Source organism: Scomber scombrus, chromosome 10, assembly GCF_963691925.1.
Source record: "Scomber scombrus chromosome 10, fScoSco1.1, whole genome shotgun sequence".
Lineage (NCBI taxonomy): Eukaryota > Metazoa > Chordata > Actinopteri > Scombriformes > Scombridae > Scomber > Scomber scombrus.
The window spans coordinates 17,957,133-17,975,769 of NC_084979.1; the positions used below are offsets into that span (position 1 = coordinate 17,957,133).

An 18,637-nucleotide genomic window follows, 5' to 3' on the forward strand; every position below is an offset into this window, starting at 1 on the left:
ACTTCTTAGGGGACAATGTTAAGGTTGTTAATATTTTCATGTCCCTTTATGGAACCAGAGTGAATAACAACGTTTAAAATAAAGGCCACCTCTTGGCATCTAAGTTTTCACCTGTCCATCCCTGATTGTTTAGGGCTTGAGTCTCATTTAGTCCTATTAGAAGACAGTGGCAGTGACTGTTGGCTACAGGGCTCCCAGACACACAGGCCAGATGTCTCGTGGTTTTAGCTACTGTGCAGGACATCATGGATTCTAGTCGAGTAAAAGTAAGACAAACATTGAGAGAAAAACAATCAAATCATATTTAATAAAAACAACACAAGCAGAATCAGTTATCTTTTTCTTTGCTGATACCAAAACTACTTTTGTTACTTTGCTTTGAGCAATATAAACATGTATTTCTCCAAAGCAAACCCAAAAAATACAGATCTAAAATTGATAAAAGTATGATTTAAATCAGAAACTATCTAATCAAATAAAAGGTAACCAAGGCTACAAATTAAACTAACCATGCCATCCTTTAGTACTTTATGGTTTTTGATTCTCAGTGGTACTGACAAACCTGCTACTTGAAGGCCTTTGCTCATTATGTACAGATCACTTCCACAGTCACCACAGTAGATGGTGAGAGACTGACCAGCTCAACCATTTCAGAACCATGGACAGCTCTAAATCTACTCACTTAAAAGCACATGGATTCAAGTGCCTGTTCAGGTCTGAAGGGAACAGTGAACAAAACAATGTAATCAGCTATGGCCATGGCAGACTGCAGAGGAAATTGGAAGACCAGTCTTTATTATCTATGATCCCTCTGGGACACTTGCAAAACTCATCATCAGTCTATATCAAGGCTGTAGACATACTGCTACCTTAGGCTTCTACTAAAAATAGAGGACAAAATTAGATGCTTGGAATATAGGCTAAATCATACTTGAAAAGTGCAGCATGTTATGACTGTGCCCATATTACAATAAAATAAGCATGTATGTCTATATCATATGCAGTTTTATAAGGTAATGTTTTGTCTTCAATGTGTAAAAACCCATACAGCGATACAAGTGAGGAAAATATATCCTCAGGGAATCAAAGTAAGCACAACCAAGTCCGTGATGGACCAGATATTGGGGACTGTCTGCAAAGCAGAGGCAAATCCAATTCATAATCCCTCCTCTAATCCAAGAGGATTGGGTGCTGGGAGTCAGGATGCAACTGAGAGATTGGTTAAATCTGCTTGTCAGTCATAACATAGCTGTCAATCCCTTATCCATCCTTGTTTGAGACAATGAATTCAGCTTTATGTGCCATCGACGGATCCATGGAGACAGTGTTTCATTTGGTACAATTTTACATTTAGATCTAGATTAGAAAAATTAAATAATAGTGACTGGAAGTGAACACACACATATGTTTAAAACCTTTACATCAAAGAAACTGCAAACATGTTAGCCTACTCCTATCGAGGCTTTGTCCACAGACATTATAGGAGTAAATTGAGGTATCATAAGTCAGTGTAACTGGGCAGTTTACGCAGCTGCAGACCTGCTTGCCAACCCACCCTGACCAAAAGGAACGGACGACAAAACTGGCAAGAAAGAAAGCACAGACTGGTGAAAATGTAAAATTGAAGGAATAAATAAAAATGCCTTAAGTAGAAAACACTTCATACCGGTCCCCAAGCTTCTCCACTTACTTCTGAGTTGGCAGCCAGCTGTTGCAGCGAAGAAAAAACTCGAGTCACCATCCCTACTGCAACAGCGTTGATTTGCATAACATGCGGAACATACGAGCCCCTCTCATAAAGCTCAACATGCTGCCAATATAACGTTAAAACTACCAAGTCAACCGCGCTCAATTTTATGGGTGGCACGAGTAAAACGGTCGTTGCGCATGTGACCGCAGAGACTGGACACAGAAGCAGAATAATTCTACTACAACCACGGCATGAAGGATTAGTTTCTTGCTCATATGCACACGGCTACGTGAGTTCGAGCTTGGTACCTTACATAATAATTAATCTGCACCGCAAACTGCAAGCACACAGTTTCGTTTGTTTAAATAATGTTGCCAGATAATGCCAGAAAGTCCAGATCTGCAGGAGACACCCTGCTCTCGCCTTACCGGATAGACCCCTCTCCATCACCGTGAAGTCCTAGACGTACCCTTTCCGACCTCGGCGCAGGCTCCATGATCTCATCGGCTCAGCTCTCTCATGACCTGTCCTGCCATCGAGTCCGCGTGGGCGCGCGCTCCCTAGTTGGCGCTTGCGCGACCTACGCGGCTTGGTGGGGCAGCTCGAGCAGCAGCGATTGGAGGGTTGCATTTTTTCATACACCTACATGAACATCAGATGGGTGTGACACTCACAAGGTTTTAGCAGCACGAACACCAACTTTGAAAATGTACAGTTATGATGTCAATAGATGAGCATCACAATACTTCTTCATACAGACCACACAATAGATAGCCTATGTTGACAGCCATCAGTTGTTTAATCCAATGAATCAGGGTTTTTTGGGTTTTGTTTTTTTACAGTATTAGAATGAATCTAAAATGACATCACATGACTAGATGGATAAAAGTTTTACAGTATCTTAACCACCGCTAGTGTCTTATATGCAACAGGGCCTGAGGAAAGGGCCCTCTTTGAGAAGTTTAGAAATGGACTGCAGCTGTTCATCTCACTGTTCATTCACTCAATATAACTCAGAGGAGATATTTTTGGTCAGAGGCTTCTGTTTGTCAAATGGAATTTCCGGAGCATGAGACAAAAAAGGAAATTGGGATCCCAACCCACAGGTTAAAAGAAGTGCACAGCACAGTAAGCTGCACTGCTCACACAGCAGGCTTTCTCTTGGTCAAATCTGTTCTAACTTTCAATATTTGCATGCGCCTCACTCATAAGTGGCTGCAAAATTACTTAAGTAAAACTTACAGGTTTTCTAATGTTTCCAGTAAATTGGTGACACTATAGAACAGACTCGTACCAAGTTTTCCACTTCTTGAGAAATCACAGGTGGCCTTCTCTTACTTTAAATGCATGCAGCAGATGCAGTTGTTAGTCATCCGAAACCTGTAAGAGATTATGATCAGTTTCATTTCCTCCCAACACCTAAATAAAGAGAAGTGAAATATTGGCACTGGGTGAGGAGGGTAGGTATACAGAAATACAACATTACCACATGTAATACTTATGAAATCAAGCTACTCAAGTGAAAACAAGTTTATTTACATGGCCCATTATCAGTTTGCACAATGTACAATATCTCAATTAACGTTACAGCTAACAACAGCAACACTTCCCTAACCAGCAAAGACTCTCTAAGACAAGGATTAACTCTATAAAAAACCCTTAAAACAATAAAAATTTGGAAAAACCTCAGAAGTAATTCAAAGAATCAACTAGTCAATTATTTTTTTAAACAATATAGCATTTCAAACCAACAGAGCAACCAAACTATCAGATAAAGCAACAAAATACAATCTTTAAAAGTAAAATATTTACATGAAAGAGTCTATACATTTTAGATTTAACATTAAACATCAATCAAGTGTTGTCAGAAAGAGATCATGGATATAATAGTATTAATAAGCGAGAAATTCTCCAAAATGAGGTGATGGAAAAAAGGTATATTTTTATTTAGCTGTTTCTGCTGTTTAGCAGTTCAAAGGGAGTCATATAAAACTTTCACTCATGTTGTTGTCATAGAATTTGAGGTTATCTGATGACAGGTTCATTCTTATTCGATTCCAGAAAAGAGGTTGGGCCCTCGGGTTTCTCGGCCAGGACAACACAGACTTCCTGCACAACCTCTTCCGCAACTGAAGGTACTTCAGTTTGGGAAACATCTCATCCAACAGAACCAGCACAGCTACATCAACCTATTTGGATTAAATCATAAATAATTTTGTGCTGTGGAAACATAGCAACAACTCAGAGAGAAGTAGATAGATATATACACAAGATGCACTTTAAAAAAGAAGTTAATTTAACAAACCTTTTCATCGAGAAGCCGCTGCTGAACCATGAAGAAAGCTTGGCGGATCACACCATTCACTGTCTCCCCACCATTAACACCACTGGACAGCACAAATACAGTCTTCACACTGTTGTAGACAGCACTGTGCAGATTTTCAATACATGAAAGCCCAGGAATCCAATCTCTCTCTTCTAAACAAAGGCAAAATCTTCTGTGACCTGAGTTCTCCAGATGGACAGTTAACTCATTGTAGACCCAATCTCTCACAGCCTGGTTACTGGTGTCAAACACCACAAAGGCATCATAGTGATACTGTGAATCACTACTAGCCAGCTGGGAGTAGCCTTTCTGTCCTGCCCAAAGCACCTGTAAGCAATACCATAGATCCCATCCATAGAGATGCTTCAGCAGGGGCAGAACAGTGAATATCACAGCCAAGAGGAAACTGACAAGGAAAGCTACGCTACCATATATGTCCTGGCAGGAACGCTGGTCCATCGACAATACACTCTTGCTTTGTTGGGACTCGGGGAATTGACAGTGTATATGCATGGTTAGATAAGGAATCTGAACCGGAGTAGTACGTAAGAAGTCTGCAAACCAAGATGTATCACAGTCACATTTAAAGGGATTGGCATGCAAGGTGAGTTTCTGAAGGGCACTACCATTTTTAAAAGGGGCAGGGAGATACTGATGGTTCAACTCTTTAATCTGATTGTGGTTGAGATAGAGATATTGCAATGATTTTGCCTGTTTAAAAAAGTCCTCAGGAATTACACTAAGTCGATTGTGACTGAGGTCCAAAAGGGAAAAATTTACTCCAAATTCTATGTCTTTACGGGGTAAATAAAATAGGAAGTTTTGACTCAGGTTCAGGTGATATAAATTGCTGAGTGCTGAGATGTTTAGCCATGGGAAATAGTTCAGCAGATTGTAACTGATGCTGAGGAACTTAATGCTCTCTGGGAAGTTGCACATCACTTCTGGTGAGATTGATTTCAGTTCGTTGTTAGAGATGTCCAGGTAGATGAGGTTTGTCAAGTTTTGGAAGAAATGAGTGTACTTGTTGTTGTCAGAGTCCCACATGATGTCCAGGTGGTTTCCATAGAAGTAGAGGTACTTCAAAGAGCTGCTGGTCAGCCTTTGATCTATACGCATCCCAATGCCATTGTTTGCCAGACTTAGGACTTCTAAGTTAGTCAGGTTTTGAATGAACTCAAACCGATGGCCCATACCCCTCATTTTGAAATGAAACTCATTATTACTAATGTCTACTACCTTCAGAGTGGTTTTAAGCTCACTGAAAGCATCTTTCTGATAAAGATCAAGTCTATTGTATGACAAATCAAGAAAAACTAAGTTTTTCATGCTAGTGAACAGCCCTTTCTTCAGTGTCTGGCTCATGTAATTGAAGGAAAGGTCTAGACAGACAGCATTTTCCATACCTACAAACACATCTTTGTTAAGAGACAGAATGTCGTTTTGTGACAAATCAAATGTCAGCTTATTGTGGCAAAAAAGGTTTTTAAATTCCCAAAGTGATGGAAATCGAGACACATTATACTCCAACACTTCCAGCACATTTGATTGGTTGGATTCCCAGATGTCACTTCCATGTGTGACTTCTCGATCCACTATAATAAGGGGTGGGTTAAGAAGCTCATGCATATACAAGTTCTGGTTCTGACAGCTTTGCTGTGAAATAATCTCAGATGATGGACTTGGGCAGCATGGAAGGAAATTAAGCATATTTTGGGAGAGGTCAATAACTTTTAGAGAACGTAACTTTTCCAGAGCACTCAAGTCAAAAGTATTGATGAAGTTCATTCTCAGTTCTAGTGTCTTCAGATTTTGAAGTTTGGACAGAACTTCAAGGCTCTCTCTTGAAAGTGTGTGGAAAAAGTTACCGCTCAAAAGAAGATATTGTAGACCAGATATATTGCCAATATGTGGTGAAAGGCTCAGATTTTGAAATGTCTTCAGTGGTTCATAGTTATAGATGAGGCTAATCCAAGTGAGGCCCTTCAGCTCTGTGAAGAAGGTACCATTTTGTATGGCATATGCCAGAAAATTGTCAGAGACGTCTAATTTCTTCAAATTCTTCAAAGGTCTGAAAAGGCCCTCTGGAAATGTTTTCAGAGAGTTTCCCCTCAGACTTAGGTATGTGATGGAGCTATTCTCAGCATATAGGGAGTTTGCATGCAGGAATAGAGGGCGATTTTGTGGGCAAGGAAAGCAGGGCCTGGCTGCATGATCACATCGCTGGCAATTCCACTCAATATTCAAATGCTGTAGGAGCATCAGATTGGCAAATGGTCTTTCGAAGATTCCCATAATTGTATTCTCTTTTAAATCCAGCATCTTCAGTGAGGGTGGCAACCCTTTAGGGACAGTTGTCAAATTATTATACCCTAAAGTGAGATTTGTGAGTTCAGGGAGCTCTTTGAAAACTGTCTCATTGATGTAAAAGGACTGGTTGCAAGGGTTTGCATAAAAGCAGTTCTTGCAGAGGAAGAGATGCTCTAGATGTGGAGTATTTAAAGGTTCGGTAATGTGGGATATACGATTATTCTTCAGATCGAGAACCTTTAGGTTTTTTGGTAACAAGGGTATGGAAGTGAGACTATTTCCTGACAGGTTCAGAATTTTAAGCTTTAATAGGTTCTTAAAGGCATCTCTGTGAATCTCCATTTTGCATGAGGGGTCTACTAAGGCTCTCAGGTGAACCGGCAGACAATTATCCATCATTTCCAGGGTTTCAAGGTTTGGGACATGTGAGAAATCATGCTGCCACACTTGCTGTATCTTAGTCCGACTTAGATTGATTGACACTACCGTGGTAGACTTGATGGGAGGAACATGCGTAAGTGGTCTTTCATAGCAGTCCACTGTGGTGGTATTCACATCAGTGTCACATGGGAAGAAGATGGTATTTATAGTTCTCACTAGTGGAAGAAGCTGACTGAGGATGAGGATACTTTTCAACAAAGCCTGAAAAAAGAAGCCAAATTAATTTCAGTTGTTTCTTGACAGCTGGAAATGTAAGGAAAATTAAAATGATAGATTTACAACTTTTCATATCTGTCTTAAAATAATACTGAGGTACCCATATGTACATTGGAATACGTTTCAGCTGCTGCAATCATTTCAGCTATTCATACTGGCTGTTAAAAGATCCCCTTTCTAATGTAGTTTCAATGTATAGTGAATGATGGGGGACAAAATCCACAATCCTTCTTTTGTGCAAAAATACATTCAAAAGTTTGCCCCAAGCTCAGATGACGATTCAGCTGTCTGAGTAAAGCAAATCAAGTCCGAAGTAACATAACATCAAGCATCATACAGTGCATTTTCATTTACCCGTACACACTTACCTTATGCATCCCACTGTTAAAGCAGCTACAAAGTGCTAAAGAAATTAGCTATCTTAAAATCTTCCTTTTTAAATCTTGCTTTATGAGCACACTATATTTATATTGCCTTGTCCATTTTTATTAAAAACTCAGTGACAGATTGTATCTTCTACCTTATTTTTACTGCAGTTTTGATTGCTAGCAACCTTTGATTTGTTAGATTCCTTAAATAATTTTATTTTTTATACTGAGGGAAAGGTCTAAATAAATGTTATTTTACTTACCATTGCTGATCCAGCATGTATCTTAAACGTTCACACAAGGAGCCAGATGAAGCAATCTTTAATCCATATGAGGATAGTTTGAAAAGGGCATCCACAAGTCTGTGCAGGAAGTAGAAACTGGATTGTCTGAGGCAGAAGTGAAAGCATGTGGTCATATATACAGCAGTCTGATGCAAATCATGTGACCCATCTTGTTAAAACAAGAGCCATCAGATGCAGATGTCACATCATCACAGGCTACAACGTATTTTTAAAACAGTATTGACCTAAAAGACAACCAATCTGATTGTATGTAGTCAGAATTACTCAATGTTTGACAATACAGACAGACCAGAAGAAAGGACAGAGAAAGAAAGGTTTATCACTTTTGGACAAAGCAGGATGACTTCCTATATTCTAGTGAGTGAGTTCTAATGAAAGCATGAGGAAGTCAGACCACTTCATCACCTGCTTCAATAATCTCTTTCAATCTGAACAAATGGCCACCACACGCAAAGGTAGAGTTTACCATCACTTTATTAAGTGCACTATATCATGAACTCCATAAAAGCAAGAGTAGACTTTTTTTTTTTTAAATCAAGCAGCAACAGGAGCAGAGAAAAGAGTGATTAAATGAGTTTCCTTTGTTAATATACACTTCAAAACACAACACACTGAAAAGCCCTTTATTTTCTGTGTGTATGTAGTGCAAAGAATGAATATACTGTATTAAAACTAGTCCCCATTCACTTTTTGGAAGACACTGTGGCACCATATATGAAATTATCATAGCCACAGGCAGTTTACAAGTAAAGTACAGTTACACAAGGCGTGTTCTGGTTGGAGAGCACTTTGGCTTTGGATTGGACCTCACACTGTCCTGAAAACAGTAGCAGAATACCCCCTAACACGCAGTAGTATTTTGCCATCTTTGATGGCAGTGACAACAGCATTAACACACTACCACATATTTATCTGAGAGCACCGTTACTGACACAAGTGTTGAATTATCCACAGAGCAATGTTCATAAATCCATCAGACTCAGCATCCACCTTGGAGAGGGAGTGGTTGTTCCCTGGATACCACAGCAAACTAAAACAAGAATCAGAGCATTAGTGAATGCACAATAAAAACTATTTTATGCACCGCATATCTGACATAACCAATAAAACACGTCATTAAGACATGCTGCTTACCGAACTGGGACCTGCTTTGCTTTCAGAGATCTGTAATACTCAATGCCTTGCTTGCTAGGCACACGCTTGTCATCTTCCCCCAAGGTGAGCAGCACTGGTGTCTGTACCTAGATGAGGGATTGCCAAAGTTTGATACAAAGACCAATAACACAAATAAACTCAGTCAAAAGACATACAAAGAAATACTCATACCTTTGTGACATGTTTAATTGGGGACTTGTTCAACATCTGTTCCCAAACAGCAGGGTCAGGTAGACACTGTGTACTGTAGTCATATCCAGCCTCAACCATGCACCTGCAAAAATTAGAAATAAAATATCACAGATGTGCAGTTGTGCAATACTGATACAATAGTCACAAAATTGTAAATAAATGTGGGCAAGAGTAGAGGAATGTGCATGTCAAGATGTACCAGTCTGGAATGTCTGTGCTGCCGATCATCGAGGCCAAATTGATGACAGGGTTGCGAGCCACGCAGGCCTTGTAGAAGCCTGGATACTGGCCAATCAGATGACAGGCCAGGAAACCACCGTGGGAGCCCCCAGCGACTGCCACCTTCTGCATGTCAAACTGGCCAGCTTTGAGAACACTTTCAACCGCAAACTGGAGGGTTGAAAAACATGGAAAAAGAAACAATGACTGCTTTTATGAACAATGAGAAATAGAAACTAACTTAAACTAAATGCAGAACCCTTTCATTTAACAGTATTAACAAAGACATCACCATAAAGCAACGCTAGAAGTCATTATTTACCAGTAAGACCAAAACATACTTTTAGAGCCAATACATTTCAATCAATAATTTTCCTGACTTGAAAAACTTGATAATTATTGTTTAAACTGCATTTTTCTCTTACTTGAACATCTTTGACATCCTGGGTACCAACATTGCCAGGTAATGAGAGGATACTGTCCTGGCCGTACCCTATAGAGCCACGATAGTTCACTAAAAAAAAAAGAAAAGGAACAAAAATTGCATCATAATATGTATATGTTTAAAATAAACACAAGCTGACACCACCCTTAAAATTAGCAAAATTAGTCAATAGTACTCAATACCAGAGGGCTACTGCTTCAATCCCTGGGCCAACTGAATAGACCAACAGACTATGGCAATACTGAGAAGCGACATCCCCAATGAAACAAAATTAAAGATACTATTAAGACAAATCACAAAACTATTGGTTATTAAAATTGAAAGATTTTCAAAATGAAAATTTGCATTATTTCTTATTATTATGCATTCATGTTCCACAGTTGGATAGGATGGAACAAACATACTACAGGCCATACAACAACATACATGGACTTGCAATTCAAGCAGACACGCTAAGTCACAAACTGTCCATTAGCTAGAATAGTTTTCAAAGTAATTTCTCTTTGATAAGTGTACTGACAAAATCAAGTTTTGATGTATATCGTATCAATGGAAGATTGTCCTCTCAGCAGGTGTCTCACATAAAAAGCACTTTACCTTAACATTTGAACTTACCCAGTAATATGCCAAATCCCATCCTGCACAGCACGGCAGAAGACAGAAGCCAGTCAGCTACAATCACTGAGTGAGGACCCCCTAAGTCAAAGAAACAAAATGTAAAATACAGACAGACAGTTTTGATCATCTTTCTTTCCTTAGAAATTAAATTGCCTGTTGAATTAAAATAAGGAAAAAACATAGGATTATGAGGCTTGTTACGAAGAAAAACAAAATACAACCTTGATTTTGAGGATATGATAAAACATTTTCCGACTAAGGGAAATATTGTCATAGCAACCACTGTTGGCACTGCCAATCTTATCTGTGCTCTTGACTTAACAGAAAAAAAATCGCAGCACAGATTCAATTCTAAAAATAAATTCAGCATGGATTAATGCTGTGCATGCTTCTTACTTCTGAATGTAAGCATATTCTGAAGCAATATAGATAAAGAATGTATACTACATAACATACACATAACATAACAACTACATAGATATGCACAGGCAGGTAAGCATGTGTCACTTAAGGTAACAATTTACTGATGTGTTAATCTACTTAAAGTATTTCTTTGTATTTGTTTGTGTAAAGTAAGTGTTTTACTTTAACAATATTTATCAGAATTGTGTATGTATTGCACATGCAACACTGTTTTTTTTGTTTGCACTAGAAAATAAGTAATGGCTATACAACAGTAACAAACCATGAGGAGTGACAATGAGAGGCAGCTTCACTCCATCCTTCACCTCCTTTGGTTTGATCAGCAGAGCTTCAAAATCAAGGCCAGCTAGAATACAGAAAAAATGAATCAGTCTGATTAAGATGACAAATGCTTTTTTTCATGGGTCCCATAGACAATAAAATGATTTTCAACCCTCCAATCCAGTCACCTCATGTGCGTTTTCCTGATTACAAACATGTAACAATAAATCTGTTAACCCCTGTGGTTATTAAATGTAAGTTTAGAGCCATATGGCTGTTAACTCCATGTTACATATACAGTGAATAAGTACCAGTTTAGTAAATCCGTCTAAATCAATTTAATGCAAATCCATAAATTTGCAACAAATCTTATCCTTATGAACTTATAATTTTTGCATTTTGTTGGCTCTCAAAAAAGGAATGGTTCAATTATTTGGTCATTTTTTTAAGCTTTAGATAATGGTGGTGTACTGGGCTGCAATATAAGGGGAGGTATTTCTAACCTATTCTGTCCACTTTGTATACTGTTTGTGAATTTGAAAAAACAATATATTTTAAGTCCTGTTAAGATACTACTAAAGTATAAAAGTGTTATTCTTACGGTATTGACTGTTGTCTTCATCTGGTGGAGGGGTGAAAGTCAAGATCTGCCAATCAATATCTGGCAACATCTGGGAGTCTTCCAGAGTAACCCAGACCACTTCCTCTTGAGAGTCCCTGGCTGGAAGGAAACCGACCCTCTGGACATAAAAATGACATCACAGCCCCACCCCGATCCAGAAAATGCCATGTCAATACAATGTATGCAACACTATACTAGGTATGTACTATATATCAAAATACGAATACTCAAATAAAGACATTTCTAATTAACACACTGATCCTACCAGACTTGGAGGGCAGTTTGGAGAGGAACAGCTGACCACCATCAGATCTCTCTGTATGTTTAGCAGACACCAGTTACCAATGTCAGACTCTACGGACAGAAACCATCATTACTCACAGACACAGCTTGACTTTCAAGCAGAACACTTGTATTGTGAACAAATAGACTATTACAAACTGCCAACATCAAATATCCATAAACAAGAATGTCTAGACCTAAATGTGAGTAATGGCAAGGCTGATAAATGTATGTAGTGACTCACTTGAAGTCAGAGAGGTGACGCTCCCTGTGCTTATATCCACCATCAACAGATCCTACAAGAGAGATGATGGCAACTATTTTAAACCAAGTAAAGACTGATTAATGTTCTCTGTCCAAACACTTCTTATATGCAAAACATAAATTAGAAAAAAACAGAAAAAATACCAAGCCTTATTTTCTAATTTGTCATAATAACATGTCATTTCCCAGGAATTAATAATACCTTCCGGCTGCGCTGAGGACAAGAAATGATAATACGCTGACTATCAGCTGACCAGCATAGAGGGGACAACTGAGAGCTGTAGATACCAGTGAAGCCATCTGTAAAGCCACAACACACGACACATTTTAATCTCATTTTAATACTGAGAGATCTAGAGAAAAGGGTGCATTCACCTAACTACAAAGTATTCCTTACCCTCTCCTGGTTGCTTCACCACATCCACCACCACTGAAGTCTTCTTAGTATACCAGTCATACTAGAATTAAAATACACAAGCACAGAGGAAAGCTTAAGGAAGCAAATGCATTTAATGACTGATGAATGTGTTTCTGCTTCAATAGATCTATATGTCAACAAAATAAACCCAAAAGATGGTGCGCTGTGTGATGAAACAGTAATTCCTACTTGTTCTTTTCAGGTAAGTCTTTGTGAAAAAGGGAAAATAAACATGACTTGTGGAAAAGACACTTCATCATCATGTAGTACCATGCACAGCCTGCTGCACTGCATGTGTGGTCCATAGACAGAACACTCCAGGTAGACAATCCGACAATGGTCTGGGCTCAGCCTGGGGGAGCACACTGCGCTGGTGCCTGATGACAGCTGTTCTGAGGGACATAACAAATACAATACACATGAACACCTGCAATATTAATACATACCAATTTTACACTAGTACAGATATGGTGGGAAATTCATGAATCGTTGTGTGAGATGGACATCTCAAAAATACTCCTAATCATAATGAAGGATCACAATTGTCTTGAACTTTGCTTTGCATTGTAAATGGACTGTACTTATACAGCGCTTTTCTAGTCATTTTGACCACACAAAGCACTTTTACACTACATGTCACATTCACCCATTCACACACATTCATACACTGACGGCAGGGGCTACCACGCAGGGTGCCAACCTGCTCATCAGGAGGGAGAGTAACCATTCACACACACCGTTGGCGCAGCCATCGGGAGCAATTTGGGGTTAAGTATCTTGCCCAAGCACATTGACATGCGAACTGGAGGAGCCGGGAATCAAAGGACTACCGCTCTACCTCCTGTGCCACAGCCACCCCAAGTGTGAACATTTGGTGCTTAACTTTATAATAAATTTCATCATATTGTTGTCCATAATGCTCAACACAAAAGGTATACAAGGCCAATTTGATAATGTAATAGCATGATACTTAATAGGACATTACAACTGAATAAAATGTCTCCTGAGCAGGATGGACTTACCACATTTCCCACCAGTAAGATCCACATAGAATAAAGAGGACCTGACAGAGAAAAGGGAAAAAGGGACATTCTGTGGGTATTAGCTACTGAACAGTTCAGCTTTAACTCTACTCAGTGTGAACTGTAATCACCTCCTGTTGGGACAGTACTTTAGGCCAAGTCTAAAAGGCTCATGCCACCAGCCCACAAACACCACGCCTGTGTCACCTGGAGCCCAAAATGCCTGCAGAGACAGATAGACAAAGAGAGAGAAGACAACAAGATCAGAGAGAGAGTATGAGCACACTAGAAGTACACGGATATTAAAACAAAACCATGCATCATCAATGCATCTTCAAACTGTTCTACCTACCTGTCCTGGTGAGATATTTTCAGGCACTCCCTCCAACACAGAGACGTTATCACCCTCAATGTCCATAACACAAAGCACTGGAGAGCTCTTACTAACTAGTGCCTCTCCCCAGTCCTCATGGAAGACAAACTGCTCCCCCTGCAGGAAAACAAAACAAAAAACACTACTATTTCAGACAGGCAAGAATATCATCTGAGACAGTTTGATTAAAACTTTTCACAGTTTAATTGCACTCACTTTGACGGCTTCCTTTCTGTCAACTCTCATAGTCTCGTCATCATCCCCGACAGAAGACAACTCCGGTGATTCAGTCTATATTCACAAAAAAAGAGAACACAAAACACCTGTTAGTGGTTATTTTTTTTGGAAAACTATGGCTCTATCTTTATGACACTGAAATGGTAAATCAAAACCTAAATAACATATAGGACAGATAACAAGTGCTGTACTGCTCTTGGTCATACTGTATCTCAATGGTAGGTATTTTTCTTTTGTAAGGTGGTGGAAAATACCTGAGGTGCATTCACAATGAAACAATCTTGCAGGTGTTTTTTTTTAAATAAGATTCCTTTCAACAACCTTTGAAATATTCCTGATGCAGTTTGGTAAGTATGTTAGGGTGTATCTGACAATTTCTTAAAGACAGAATAGCATTCTTTAACGCTTTAGTAGCCAATTGTAAAAACGATGTACAAAAAGGGAATCTATGTATCATGTTTCTAGTCTTAAAACATTTTGCTAAAGTTTTTGCAGTGCTGAAGATAACCCCAGTTTTGACATCAGTGAAAATTAATGTGCTTGAAAATGTCAACATATACAGAATAGAGCGGCAGTTCAATGCTTTGTGATGATGATTTACACTGCAAACCCAGAGTTGCTGACAGACCTGGAAGAAGGACTCTGCCTTGGGTCTCTTTCTCTCTGCCACATACAGGAGATGGGTCTCAGAATGGGACCAAACCAGGCAGCCAAACTGCTCTATGGACACAAAATACAATGTGGATATTATCTGGACTACCACAAGTAAATTCAAATGATGGAAAAATGGTTAGGTTGGGTTAAAAAAGGTCCAGCTGATAAAGCTATCACTAATTTCTTAAACAATCCTGCTTATGCCCATCCTGTCAAATCACACTGCAGTTCTCTCTATAAATGACAGTCCGCTGGTTTATACTTGAGATTAATTCCTTACCATGCTATGTTCTGCCCCGAAAACCTGTTTCACCAGGAATAGTGTGACATTTCAAAAGTAATGATACAATCTCAGTGAACCTGTTTGTCAAGATAACTCACCATCTTCATAAACTTTGCCATGCTTCTTTAAGGCTGTTAGATTGATGCTCTTCATCTTGATGTTTTTACTCCAGATCTGCAGTGTCACAGAGAGGTCAGGGGAGAGGTTGTGGGGAGAAGTAAAAGATTTTGAGTTCAAAATACAAAACTCATGAGGTTTTGCAACAAGGTTGCATGTAGAAAATTGTAAAACAGAAGGGATATCAATGTGCAGAGACACAAAAAAGCATAGAGAAAGAATGTTGTGTGGGAGATATGATGCAGATGAAGCTGAAAAGACAGCCACAAACCTCCAGAAACTGTTTTTCCTCTCCTTTGATTGTGCACTCTCTGACGACAGCCTTCATGTCTCCTGAAGGGGCATCTTTACTTAGTAACCTGTCAGGAGAAACACATTGGCATTTCTCGGTTTTAACGTGGGGTTAGGTCAAGGAGAACTTGCTCAGATCCACTGGAGATAAAATTACAAAATATTTACATACTCTCCTTTGATCTCAGTGCAGTTCCCTGAGGCTCCAGAGAAGACCACGGACTTGTCATCGTGAAATACAATGTACTGCCGACAAAACTTGACATTCTCATTCCTCTCCAGATCACGCTGGCTCCATTCTGCAGAAGAAAAGAAACAAAATGCTATCAATATCAATGACTGATCAATACAGATATCTGAACATCTTAGTATTGTACAGACACCCACCTGTGTAGATGTTGCTGTATTTGCCTCCATACTGAGAGGTGATAACAGGTCCCACATCTGCCCTGGCCAAGGAGGGGAACAGGCTGAGCTCTCTGTAAAGTCTTGCAATTTCCTCGGGGTTGCTAATCACCTGACAACACGCAGCAGAATAACTCAAACTACGTTTCACTGATACAAACTGTCTCACAGCGAACAATGTCCTATTCATTTTCTAGCTGTGATGCTAACGTTAGCCAGTCATGGACTTTAACTTTGCAGATTTGAACACTGTTCGCCACAAACAAAACAAACACAGAAGCCAGTTGATTAACATTACCCGTTATGCTAAAAAATCATGCGATTGCTAAGAGATAAACAAAGTGCCCAAGCGAACAAGCTAGTTTAATTTTCGAGCAGTGTTTCATGGATCATGACCAAGAACTTCCTGTGGCAGCTGGCCGCGGGCACAACCGATGCAATCTCCGTCGGCTAGCCTGACTTGACAGCTAACATAGCTAACAGTTAATTAAGTTAATACCAAAAATAGTGTCCGCGTAATTAACACTAGCTATTAACGCTAGCTACACATACACAAGGCTTATATTTGCAGGGTATGTCATCTTTCCGGAGACCAAAAAACATGTATTTTAACGTTATAATACCTGTGACTCCATGGATGGGACGGTGTGTGTCGCTCGTCTGCAAATGTTCAGCCGTGGAGCTTCTTTGCGGTTTTCTTCTTCTTCTTCTCATAACTTTGCCAAGTTGGCCAACAGGCCTACTCGTACATTACTGCCACCTACTGGACTGTAGTGTGTAACAGCAGCAGTAGATTAATCTTTGATCTTCTTTGACGTTTATTTCAAATAACAAATTGGTGCATTACTGGTGAGGTGTTGATCAGAATGCCTAGTATTTAGAAAAATCATTTAAAATACGTATATTTTCATATACTAATATACTGAAATAAGATTCAATAACACGTATTTCTTCTTGAGTGTAGAATAAGGGAGAACAGGGTAGGTTGTCACCATTCATTAGATCTCAGTCCCTCGGTACTGAACATTTCTGAATTTGGGCGAGATGTTACTTCCAAGGTCATTTCTGCAGTAAAGACTTGACATGAGGTATTTGCAGAATAAACCACTTGACATTGAGGTGAGGTGAGAGGATGTTTAGTGTTTTTCATGTGAAACTGTAGGCTAAATGTCCCGTTCTTTGGTGTTTCTCTTCTAGGATTTGACAAAATGGGTTTATAAAAAAACAATCATTACCATTAAAAAGTATGAAGAGAGGGCGATAGTTCAGATGTGAGATTTAGATGTTTTTTCTTAGGTATGCTACAACATGTGGTTGTTGGCTTTGCTGGTAGCAAAACATCCCAGTTGAGGATGCTTGTCACATATTCTTTGGGGTTGGTTATCACTTGTTGGCATATACATTTATGGTGTGACATATCTACAGTCCTTTCTTAGATAGCAAAATGGCCAGGAATTTTGTCAAGAGGACAAACAATTACTGCATCAGATGTAATGCCCAGGGCAGTCAGAATGGTTAAACTGCACAATACTCTTTTAAAAGGATTTTAAAAAAGTGCACTTTTAGGAATGTTTTTTCCTGTTTATGTTCTCTTAACGCAGGAGCTGTGTCAGGTTGTTGTATTTTAATTAAACTAAACATTTTGAATTAATTTCTAAGATTGCCTACATTTAGATTTTTCCCAATTAAAAATAACGAAAACCAATCATGTGTGACTACCCACCCACTGATAGGAATGGTTGTTACAAGTGCACAAGACATATTTGACAGTCTAGAATCTTTTGAACAGAATCAGCTAACAGAGAGAGAGACCACGCCATTTCTACCTGTCACTTTAGGCTTCCATTACCCATTGAAAGGGAATGTACTCAGGATACAATTTATAAGGAATTCAAAGAAAAGTTTTTAAAAAATGTCACTTACAACACCATTTTCCCTTATCTATTAGATCAAAGTGTACTTTTATCTGTCTGAGGTTTTGAATCAGATACCCTCTCTCTGCCTTGTGTTTTTGACTGTGTAGCATTACACGCTCTCTTCTGTTTCTTCTATAGCTTGGTTTGACAGGCGGAGAGTGAATGAATAAACAGCCAGAACAGATATAGCTGCTGCTGTCAGTTTCAGTCCACAGTAGGAGATCGATACTTCCCAGATTCGCTGTGTTTGGTCTCTCAGGGTCAGGCCAATCTCTCACTACTGTAAAGACACCAAACACATCTGTGTCATTCATGTGATGAAATAACATTTCACTAAAGAGCAAAACAAAATAACCACTACAGATTTGGAATATATCAGAAACATCAGCTAGTAGAAAGTCCTGCTGATGTTCACCAAATCATCTTTCCAGTGGCATTTTCTTTTGTTCCAACTATAATTTGTACTCACTGCACACATATACAGACCTGAGTCAGTCCTGAGTCTGGACACATGAAGTCTGATTTGTTCTCCTCTGACAGCGTCTTTGTCACACTGAATTCATCCTGCAAACTGTCCATCCTACATTTGGATACCTGGTTGAGTTTATTGTGGTTAAAGTAAAGAAACATGTAGAGTCGACAGCACATTTAATGAGTGATTCATCATATAATTAAACCAGGCCATTCCGTATTGGCTTTAATTTTCATACCCGTAGCTAGTTCCCCGCGAGGGGCGTTGGGGTGAATTTTACCAGATAATTATTCCGACAGTAACTGAATGCCA

The 18,637-nt window shown here is 39.2% G+C and overlaps 2 protein-coding genes across 4 annotated transcripts; both read right to left on the reverse strand.

The window, feature by feature from the left end:
• Window positions 1-3,672: 3,672 nt before the first annotated feature.
• On the reverse strand, window positions 3,673-7,726 carry tlr9 (toll-like receptor 9). 2 transcript variants are annotated; one of them, XM_062427001.1, is made up of 4 exons: window positions 7,615-7,726; window positions 5,557-6,968; window positions 3,996-5,277; window positions 3,673-3,879 (listed from the first exon to the last, which is right to left on the reverse strand). In XM_062427001.1, the coding sequence occupies exons 1-4, from the start codon at window positions 7,615-7,617 to the stop codon at window positions 3,673-3,675; spliced, it is 2,904 nt and encodes a 967-aa protein (XP_062282985.1). In that variant the 5' UTR covers window positions 7,618-7,726. The 2 variants fall into 2 exon arrangements, with proteins under 2 accessions (XP_062282985.1, XP_062282984.1); XM_062427000.1 differs by having other exon boundaries at window positions 3,996-6,968.
• Window positions 7,727-8,112: 386 nt separating this feature from the next.
• apeh (acylaminoacyl-peptide hydrolase) lies at window positions 8,113-16,603 on the reverse strand. Of its 2 annotated transcripts, XM_062427558.1 has the most exons (23): window positions 16,561-16,603; window positions 15,920-16,049; window positions 15,705-15,831; window positions 15,513-15,600; window positions 15,223-15,298; window positions 14,816-14,907; window positions 14,167-14,241; window positions 13,930-14,067; window positions 13,709-13,800; window positions 13,578-13,618; window positions 12,826-12,947; window positions 12,535-12,595; window positions 12,340-12,437; window positions 12,118-12,169; window positions 11,857-11,945; window positions 11,571-11,709; window positions 10,971-11,054; window positions 10,283-10,363; window positions 9,648-9,736; window positions 9,203-9,393; window positions 8,983-9,085; window positions 8,791-8,897; window positions 8,113-8,686 (listed from the first exon to the last, which is right to left on the reverse strand). In XM_062427558.1, exons 1-23 carry the CDS (start codon window positions 16,570-16,572, stop codon window positions 8,581-8,583), a joined length of 2,193 nt encoding a protein of 730 aa, XP_062283542.1. In that variant the 5' UTR covers window positions 16,573-16,603; the 3' UTR covers window positions 8,113-8,580. The 2 variants fall into 2 exon arrangements, with proteins under 2 accessions (XP_062283542.1, XP_062283541.1); XM_062427557.1 differs by lacking the exon at window positions 16,561-16,603 and having other exon boundaries at window positions 15,920-16,127.
• Window positions 16,604-18,637: the final 2,034 nt, after the last annotated feature.